This window comes from Pocillopora damicornis, chromosome 2 (genome assembly GCF_964200805.1).
Source record: "Pocillopora damicornis chromosome 2, jaPocDami1.2, whole genome shotgun sequence".
In the NCBI taxonomy this organism is placed as follows: Eukaryota; Metazoa; Cnidaria; class Anthozoa; order Scleractinia; family Pocilloporidae; genus Pocillopora; species Pocillopora damicornis.
The window spans coordinates 24,204,957-24,214,956 of NC_142671.1; the positions used below are offsets into that span (position 1 = coordinate 24,204,957).

Consider the following 10,000-nt stretch of genomic DNA (forward strand, 5'->3'; position numbering starts at 1 on the left):
GTTCTTTTAATACAATTGTAATTAAACTCTTGTGCAGGGTCCCTTGGAACAATATACTGTTGCTTTAACAATTGCTTTGCTATTGAACATGCCATTTCATATTTACCCATTCCCAGTGTTTTGACTTTCAGATGTTTTGCTAGAGGATTTAGATTCCTATTAATAGATAGGTAGTCAAAGGAATTAACACTGAATGCAACTAACAAAACAACTTTGGCTGTTGTCTTTGAGATTTTCTCAATGTCGCATTCCACATCCTGCTCTGCTTCAGTATCTCCTGATTCCAATGTTTCTGTATCTCCACCTGAAAGTAGATTGAATTGAAAAAATGTCACTGACAAAACTGTACCATATATCACTTGACACAAAAAAACATTAATTCAAAGCCAAGTCTTGTAAGAATGTTCTGAGCAAGTGTACTAGTATAAAACCACATATAGTTAACCTCTCTTCAAAACTACTTGGCCACCAGTTTTCTTTCAAGTTAGACTTTGGTGAAAGTAAGCATACAGAGAAAATTATGGGACTTTTCTAGATTTCTGAGGGTAAAAAGGTGCCTCTTACTGACTGTAAAAAAGCACACAATTAAAAGTAACTTGTCTAACTGTTTATAAGCAACAGGTTTGGAAGGTTTGCTTACTATCGTCAGTGCCACTAGTACTTGTGCTTGGTGGGCTTTCCATGCCTGACTTTTTTGCCCTCTTAGCACGTGTATGTTCAACCTAAAAAGTTGAAGTAACAAAATTTTGGTCTAATTGTGTTCCATCTTTATAGGCTATGAGGAAGACTGGGAAAAACGGGAAGAACTTTTTAAAAGGGATATAAGAAGGAAGTATAAATGGGGCTCAAGTTAAAGACACTACTCATTTGATTTTCTTTCTTCACTAGATGTACTCCTCATAAGAGGAAGCCTGTTCACAGGCATATTAACACATGATATGAAGAAAATGCTATTTGAGCATACACTATACCTCAAAATCATAGCCATCAGCTATTCTGCGGTTTTTTTCTTGAGACCACTGGAGGATATGTGATCGAATGGCTTCTAGAAAAAGGAAAGGAATAAATCATCAGGATGTTTAAAGACTTGAGGAATACACATATTTAAAAGCTATATAAGTCTTTCTGATTTTCTAAACTGTATAATGAGAAGTTCTTTAGGAGAGCTACAAAGTGTAGATACAGTTTATATTTTGACCTTTAAGAACTTCCTTGACTTGCTGTTATTTTTTTTTCTATAATTTACTCACACAGAGAATCAGCTACATAAATTTTATTACCTCGTCCAAATCCGATCTCAGGTATGGAGCAAGTATCAGCTAGTCTTGATGCTAGCTCTTCCAACTTCAGTAGGTTGGCTTGGTTTTGTTTGAAGTAGATTTTCTGATTTCCTGGCCAAATCTTGCCTACTTCTCTTCATACAACAGCAATCCTATAGATCGTTTTCACATGACGTCACATCATTTCCGGTCGGCCATATTGGTGTACCACTTTCGATTGCGTAATCCCCGTAATTTTTCCACAACTATCATTCCCACAAGTAAAATGGATTCAAAAGAGAAAGAAAAAGAGTCCCAGAACAAAAGCGGGGTCGACTATTCTTTTCCGATATCCGAATACGCGAAGCAGCTGGATTTTCCAGTCAGAGATCGATATTTACAGAAAATAGCGGCAATTGGAATTGATCCAGTTTTAGTCGAGGGGAAGGACTTTATGCCGGACTGTTTGCCTCCTGTTGAATCCACAGATATTTTGTGTTATCTTGTCTTGGAGACAAGTTTCTACACTCAGAAACAGTTTAAAGCTTTCCGAAGTCTTGAAGCATATAACCAAATGGTCTCTGGTTTTATCGCAAGCGTGCAAGGCCACATAATCGCCGACAAGTTTCTTGTTTTAGCAGAGGTGAGACATTCCCAGCGTATGAACGACTCTCTTATTTCATGTTGGGTTATCACGGAAAGAGAAGGAACAATTTTGTTTGCACACTGCTTAGGTTGTAAGGCTGGCCTGGCAGAAAGCTGTTCGCATATAGCAAGCGTGCTATTTTATCTGAAAGCGTGGACAAAAATAAATGGCAGACTTGCCTGCACGCAAGTGAAGTGCTCGTGGCTTTTACCTACCTACGTCAAACAAGTAGAATATGAAAAGGTGCGAGAAATAAACTTTACATCCGCAAGGAAAATGAAAAACGATTTAGATGCCAAGATTGAGAACCTCTCCAATGTTTCCAGCCCTGATAACTCTGCTAAAGGAAACGTGTCAAAGGAGATCCCTGTTCCCTCAAAACCGGAAATGGATACCTTTTATGTTAAACTTAGTAAGTCTAGTAGCAAGCCCATCGCTCTAAGCTTAATACCCGAGTATGCAGACAGCTATATCCTCAAAAGTCGCTGCGTACCTACAATTAGCGATCTGTTTGATAAGAAGTACCTCGCTCTGAGTTATCCTGAGTTATTAAAAGCTTGTTAAGAGGTAGATATTGAGATTACAAAAGAACAAATCTTACAAGTTGAGAGGGATACTGTCGCACAAGCGAAGGGTAACAGTTTCTTCAGACATAGAGCTGGAAGAATCGGGGCCTCCCAGAGTAAGGCTGCTTGTCAGACAAATCCAGCCATGCCCTCCCAGTCACTCATTCAGTCTATCTGCTATCCTGAATTAAATAAACTGAACACCAAAGCTATAATTCATGGGTGTCAACATGAACAGGAAGCAATTAGTGCTTATGAAGAGATAATGGAGAAGGAACTTATCAACTTCAAAATTGAGAAATGTGGCCTTATGATAAACGAAGAATATCCATGGCTGCATGCAACTCCCGATTTCTTATGTTCATGCGACTGTTGTGGAGAAGGGTGTGGCGAGGTGAAATGCCCCCTTTGCATTGAGAATTGTGATTTTGATAACTATGTAATGAAACCATCTTCCTGTCTGGAAAAAACAGTTTAAAGACAAACCATCAGTATTATTTTCAAGTACAACAACAGTTGTTTACACGCAAGAGGCTATATTGTGACTTAATAGTGTGTGCATTTGGACACGTGGGAGAGGCAAAGCTAGTAACACAAAGGCATTTCCCTGACAAAGATCATTGGGAAGCCGTTTTACCTAAACTGACCAGGTTTTGGAGGACTTGCATATTACCCAAAGTTTTAGGGAGATGGTACACTAGGAAACATGACTTTGGTGATGTTAAGCCAATGGAAGCCCATTCTGTTTGCTTTTGCCAAACTGTGACAGCTGAAGACACAGTAAGCTGCTGTAATGCTAATTGTCCTATTTTGAAGTTCCATTTGTCATGCTTAGGTATTTGCAGCATACCTAAAACATGGTACTGCCCCAACTGCAGAACACTGCCTGAATTCAAATGCACAAAGAAGTCCACTCAAGCTGGCAAGAAACATGTAGCACCTTCAGATGCCCTTATCTTGGATTCTATTTGTGTTTGCAAAAAGAAGCCAAGTGAAACTGATAAGCTCTTAGAATGTCACAATGAAGGTTGTAAGAATGGCAGATTCTTTCATTTGGCTTGCATAAATCTTAAACGTATGCCAAACACCAGTAAAACAACATGGGTTTGTCCAGCTTGTAAACCTGTTAAACAGAAGAGTTCCAGTACTGAAGATGGAGTGAAGTTTGTTAAAGAGGTGAAAAGTAAAACCCCCATTGAAAAGTACAAGCAATATGCCAAACTGGGGCAGGCAGAATATGACCTTATCATGTCACCAACAGGATGGTTAGATGGTACAATAATACACGAGGCTCAAACCATCTTACGGCAAGTCAATAGCAGCATACGTGGCTTCCAACGACCAACACTCGGGCCTATCAAGCAGTTTGATATAATGACTGGGGACTTTATTCAGATTTTGAACATCAATAACAATCACTGGGTGTGTGTCAGGTCAATTGCCTGCCCTCCTGGACATGTAAATTTAATGGACAGTCTTGCTAAGCCAGTAATTTCAAGGAACTTAAGGGACTGGTAGAGGCTTTGCTTGGTCCAAACTTTCAGGGCATTTCTAACATCCCAGTAAAGCAGCAAATGAATGTCAGTGATTGCGGAGTTTTTGCCATAGCCTTTGCAACATGTCTTGTTTATGGACAAAATCCATGTAATGTGATTTTTGACATTCCTAGGATGCGCTAACACTTGCATAGATGTCTGAGAGCTGGCATGATGCAGTTGTTCCCTACCACTTGAATTTCTTACTAAGTACACTTGGTCATCAGCTACAAAACTGTACTAAGTTATGATTTTTAATATGTAACTGACATGTGGCTTTAGAAGGTTAGTTTACATTTGAGCAGGTCTTAACCCTGGCCACCTGACAAAGTTTAAAACAACTTTCATTGTCTCATCTTTTTAAAAACTTTCTATTAACAGCTACCTATTGCTTTCAAGTTTTAAAAAACTCTTACAAACTAAGTTGAAAGAAAGAGTAAAGCAGATTTGATAAATCCCATTTTGACTTGAGTTAAATGTAAGAGAGCCAGAAGAAAATTGTCAGAATAATGGGGAAGTCATTTTAGGTGCCCATGGTTGTCACTGTCAGTTTCAGTTACATATATGATTTTACGTATATATTTCAATGACAAGCGCATGCGATGCCTCATTCAATTACATAACACCATGTAAACACTAAGACGTATGACAGGTTTCCAATCACCCTAATTACTAGTAATTATAAAATTGCTCATAACTTGGTTGCAACTGTATAACTGTGGTTCATGAAAATGAAGAACAGCTAGAGTCTTTTGTCTCTGCGATCACACTCTATGTCACAAAGAATGTACTGCTAGTTTATCATAATGCTTTAAAGGACCCCAGTCAGCCAATCAGGGAGAGATTACTGAGAAACTACTAAAGGCAGTTAAACAGACTTTCAGTATTTTGCTCCACTATACGATGTCCATTATGTCGAGAGCATTGAAGTGGGGGGGGGGGGCTGACTAGGCTCCTTTAACTTTTCGCTGCCATTTCAGTCAAGTGGTACAATGCCTGGGCACAAATTAACAAGAGCTGCAGATACATTAATAATCCTGTCAATCACTGGTGTTGCTTCTTCCTGAGAGCCACCAGGGTTGGAAATTAAGAAATCAATTGGCAGAATTCCAGACAATATCGAGTACTTTCGGCGAAGGAGGCCAATAACCCTTTCGACATGAATGCGAACATTTGCGATCCCCCTAGTTTTTTCAACATCCACAGGGTCAAGCTGATCTTTTCCCTTTGTGAAAGCAGGGATGGCTAGTTGTGCTTGCTGAAACATAACACTCTCTGCGATGGTGAAACCACGGTCAGCCAAGACCAGATCCCCAGGCAACAACTTATTTAAAATTCCACAGTTCTCAGTTAAATATTTGTTTGATGTTCGTCCTCCCCAAGCTTGGGAAACATAGGAGATTGTACCTTGTGGAGTTATCCCAATCAGCACCTTGACAGTGTTATGGTGTTTGTACGATGACCATGTCTGTGCTCTTGCGAGCAGATTTGATGGTCTATTAATAAATACTTCGAAACAATCAATAATCACGGTAGTTTTGTTTCCAAATGAATATTTAAAACACTGTGGCATAGTTCGCCATAAATCCTCACGTTCAGGCCAGTTGATAAGTGGAGCCAGGCGTACATCTAGCGCTACCATCCAGGATGAAAAAATTCTTGAAACTGTTGAAAGACATTGAAGCAATATGAAAGATCTTGATGTGGTGCGTCAAGTTTAAGTTTTATCAAAGTCATGACAAACTCTTGAAATATGGTCAGATTCTGGGACTTGTAAGCAACAAACGGAGAAACATGTTCGAAAACATTTTGCAGGATATCGAAGGAAGGCAATCCAGTGTAGAATTTAACTTTTTCTTCGTTTTGTACAAATTCCCACCGATCAAATGGTTTCCGGTCAATGTTTAGAGAGCTGAATAAATATTCATACTCTTCAGTTTGTGTGCCAGCTTCAACTGTTAATTTTTTCTCTTTGTCCTCATTTCCTTCAAAGCTGAGGTTTGAAACCTGTTCACCAGGCTCATTAAGTTTCTGTCTCTTCGCCGTTCGCTCTAGTTCTAGCTCTCATTCTCTCTTTTCAAAAGCCGGCTTCTTCACCAGTTCACGTTCCCTCGCTCTCTCCCTTCGTTTTGCCGCCGCTTCTTTATGATCTGCTCGATCAGTAGCTTTCTTGTGTCCCAAAAGCAATGTCGGAACCCAGTCAATATTAAATTTATCCCAGCTCTTAGCTGCCCTTCCTGAAACAAAATGCTTTTCGCACACACGATTGTTTTCTAAGATCTCTTCGGTCAGATCGTCACGGCTTATCGCTGAAATCCAGCGCGATCTTCTTTCTTCGGATAGTTTCTGTGCCTCTTCGCCTTGATTTGTGACCACAGAAGGCACCCTTGCAAAGTACAACCCTTTATCTCGTCCACTTTTGCTGCCACAGCCAACAATCAGACACAAAACCATGTTCCACGCGAAGGACGCTACTTGTTTGTTTACAATTGAGGTACACCAATATGGCGGCGTAGCAACGGTAGTCAAAGTGCAACGTAAAACTGAACTGGATCAAAGCTTAATTTTAAGCTCAGTTATATCAGGGTCCACTTATCACAAAATTTGCTGCATATCAAGTTCCAATATTGCGGCAGCACCTACCTTTCATAAGCGAAATTTCTTCCTTTTTAAATTTGTCAGTGTCTGTCATCCACTGTGTTAGAATACAGCAACTCCGTTCTGAGAATAAAGATTTAAGAAATATATGCTTGTGCACAACCAGCTACAGTAGGGCAGTAGGTTTATAAAGCAGTGCGAACTGTTTATGCACCTATCATCGGCCATCCCCTGGGGGGGGGGACCCCGGGCAAGGGTGGGGACTTTGTAAAGGACCCTGTCAAAGTTCTTATTTTCCCCCTCCTAGGTGGAGACACAGAGGAATCAAAGTTCCCCTCCCTGAGGGGAATCACCTTGAGCAGCTTAAAACCTGACAAGAAAACAGTGCTTTATACCCTTAACGAAATGTCATGTTTTAATAGTGCTTACATGTTCGTAACAATGCAAATTTCAATGCACTGCTAAATACAATTACACAAAAAAATGTTAACCAAAATACAGTGTAATACACGATGTCTGTTCAGCTGACTTTTGGACTTAAACCGAATATTTACAACAATGTTGATGAGCATTTCTGATCTATTGACAGCATATCAAATGATAAACCTATCAAAATTCAATAATACTCAAGTGGAGCACATATCACAATAATACTCAATAATACTCGTTTTCTCCTGTTTCTCTGACAAGGAATTCACTTGAAAAGGGAAAAACAAAAGACTAATATTAGTCAACTGTCTGCCATTGTCATATCTGAAGAAGGCAATAGCGGAAGTAACACGATGGAAATGGAGGAGAAAGGTGGACCACGTTCTTCTGCACAGCGGTCTTCATGTTTCTTCATTTAAGACAACTTGAAATTGACCTGTTTCGTTTGCAAAGTCCCCTGTTTTCCCCGCGGTGCAAGGCTTTTGGAAAACAAACCTCCCTCATTTCCCCCGCCTCCAGGGTAAGTTAATCGTTCAAATCCCCGTATAAGTCCCCATTCAACGTTGAATTTGCCCGGGGTCCCCCCCCCCCCCAGGGGATGGCCGATGATAGATGCATTACCTCTGAAATCCTTCGGCAGAGCAACACCTTCATCCATATCAACGCTGCTTTCTTCCGTATTTACACTTGTCGACATATTTGGGCTGCTAAAAGAAAAATAAAACTCTTTCCTACACTACAAAACCCGGAAAAAAGTGCAAAACACCTTCGCATCACTGACAAACACTGGAAAAATTATCAAGTTTCCATGCATGTATTATTTATGGTTTTTTGGTAGTTTTGCTGTGGTTTTTAACAAAATACCATGTGTGGAAAAAGTACTCTTTTTCCACACATGGTTTTTGCACAAATCCACTGATGGTTTCCAAACTTTCCAAATGTGGAAATTATGCATACACAACATTGGGATTTATCATGGTAATTGGAATTCCCAAGAGAGGAAATCGCAATGTCCAAGATTACTTATCCCACTATGGAAAATGAAATACCATGGCAGGTTTTTCTATGGTCAAGCCCACAGATGGATAAAATTTACCACACTTGGAAAGTGGTTTTGTAGGGAAGCATGTTAATCACAATTTCCATGGAAGGAAATCTAGATTTCCAATGGAAAGGAACACATTGTGGTCACTTTAATTACCATGGCAGGTTTTTCTATGGTCAAGCCCACAGATGGATAACATTTACCACACTTGGAAATTGGTTTTGTAGGGAAGCATGTAAATCACAATTTCTATGGAAGGAAATCTAGATTTCCAATGTCAAGGACCACAGTGGTCACTTTAATTACCATGGCAGGTTTTTTTGTAATGAGGCGAGTAGTGATTGAAATGTACTAAGTGGTGTATTTTAAAGTAAAAGTCACAACAAAGAAGCATTCAAGTAATGAAATTTATAATTTCGTATATGCAACAATGTACTGTAACTGTAAAGTAAAAAAAAATAATAAAATACCAAGTACATTGAAAACCAATCTGGTAGTTAAAAGATTGCGACTGAGGAACTGACCCAGCCTGTACAAGAAACCTTTTCCTTTTTAAGATGATCTCTGACCCCAGGCCAACTTCCAGATGAGCAATGTTTAAGATTAAGAGCACACACAATTGCCCAGATAATGGAGTTCTTAACTAGCTTTTTTAGTTGTTTCAACCGCCAAAATATCTTGAAGATCTCTAAACAATTGCAACTGACAGGGTTTCAATGCATTATCACAGGATGCCTGTGTGACTTTCAAAGTGAAAAACATCCATTACTTCAACATTAAACCGTATGTTGGATAAAAGGCAATTGTTTAGCTCTGATTTATATATAAGCTCAACAATTTTTACAAAATATGATCAACAGAAAACATCAACATTATTTGTCCATGTACATGAAAGGAGTCCATACATTTACAGATAATTTTTTTGGCCACTTTTAACTGATCTCTCCTTTGTCCACTTCCACATAACCATGTTCCAGGAGAGCATTTGCTGTTGCCGTTATATAGGTCTATTTGTTTTTTCCTTTTAGGAAGTTTAACACAACATTCTTGAGATTTTTTAATTCCTTGGATCTTTGTCACAGATGGCTTGACCAATGAAACCATACTAGTATCGCACAGTCACATGATGCCTGTACATGTGTGACCAGTTCTGTAGTCAGGCTCAACAATTCTTACAAAATTTGATCCATAGTAATTTAACATCAACATGTGTCAGTTCTGCAGTCACTGGCTCAATTATTCTTACAAAATATGAACCATAGTAAACATCCACATAATTTGCACATGTCCATGTACATGAAAGGAGCTAGCGCTGTCTATACATTTAGAGATCAATCTTTTTGGCCACTTTCAACTGGTCTCTCCTGAGGTTGGTAAGGTCTCCCCCTTTATCCACTTCAACATACCCATGTTCCAGGAGAGCATTCGCTGTTGCCCTTATATAAGTGTTTTTATCTTTGCCTCTTAGGAGGCTCAGCCCAAACAATTTTTTGAGCTTTTCTAGTTCCTTGGATCTTTGGACATGCATCACAGATGGCTTGTCCAAGGCAACTAAAATAATGCAGTCGCACGATGCCTGTGTCAGTTCTGTAGTGGAAATTAAATGAAAAGATAAATTAGATTAGATACTGGCATAAAACAATCACAACAGAATACATTTCTATAACTAAACTGAATGTGGCACCCCCTTTATATACTAAATTTATAAGTTTACAAAGAACTTTTGCACCAGTTCTAAAGTACTCCCACTCTCCTGCATGCAGGGAAGAAAAAACATTCAGAAAACTTACAAACCATATTGGCAAACAGTACACAATTGGCCAAATGCAACATTTGTCATAAAAAAAATGATGTCATACATTGAATTCTGGGTACATGGATCAGTCATAACCTAGTTTGCTTTTCATGAATTACTAGGACAT

The 10,000-nt window shown here is 39.1% G+C and overlaps 4 protein-coding genes and 1 pseudogene across 5 annotated transcripts in view; 1 reads left to right on the forward strand and 4 right to left on the reverse strand.

Annotated features, from left to right (window-relative positions):
- The window catches only part of LOC149050428 (uncharacterized), a 2,375-nt gene extending 960 nt beyond the window's left edge, over positions 1-1,415 (reverse strand). The window contains exons 1-4 of the mRNA XM_089197771.1: positions 1,281-1,415; positions 972-1,045; positions 641-722; positions 1-304 (exon numbers count right to left, since the gene is read on the reverse strand). The exon at positions 1-304 is cut by the window's left edge and continues 960 nt beyond it. Coding sequence (XP_089053897.1) covers positions 1-304; positions 641-683 — 347 coding nt within the window. The 5' untranslated portion in view covers positions 684-722; positions 972-1,045; positions 1,281-1,415. The remainder of the gene's footprint in view (positions 305-640; positions 723-971; positions 1,046-1,280) is intronic.
- A 34-nt stretch (positions 1,416-1,449) lies between these two features.
- LOC149050429 (uncharacterized) lies at positions 1,450-4,729 on the forward strand (annotated as a pseudogene). The gene has a single exon (XR_016184080.1). The product of XR_016184080.1 is annotated as an uncharacterized LOC149050429 (transcript).
- Positions 4,730-4,749: 20 nt separating this feature from the next.
- LOC149050430 (uncharacterized) lies at positions 4,750-6,053 on the reverse strand. Its single transcript, XM_089197770.1, has one exon. It carries the CDS (start codon positions 5,646-5,648, stop codon positions 4,983-4,985), a length of 666 nt encoding a protein of 221 aa, XP_089053896.1. The 5' UTR covers positions 5,649-6,053; the 3' UTR covers positions 4,750-4,982.
- Positions 5,949-7,954, reverse strand: LOC149050431 (uncharacterized). Its single transcript, XM_089197772.1, has 2 exons — positions 7,819-7,954; positions 5,949-6,943 (listed from the first exon to the last, which is right to left on the reverse strand). The coding sequence occupies exon 2, from the start codon at positions 6,458-6,460 to the stop codon at positions 6,071-6,073; it is 390 nt and encodes a 129-aa protein (XP_089053898.1). The 5' UTR covers positions 6,461-6,943; positions 7,819-7,954; the 3' UTR covers positions 5,949-6,070.
- Positions 7,955-8,474: 520 nt separating this feature from the next.
- LOC149050432 (uncharacterized) overlaps positions 8,475-10,000 on the reverse strand; it is a 15,131-nt gene continuing 13,605 nt past the window's right edge. The window contains exon 6 of the mRNA XM_089197768.1: positions 8,475-9,665. Within this exon, the coding sequence (XP_089053894.1) occupies positions 9,403-9,665 (263 nt within the window). The 3' untranslated portion in view covers positions 8,475-9,402. The remainder of the gene's footprint in view (positions 9,666-10,000) is intronic.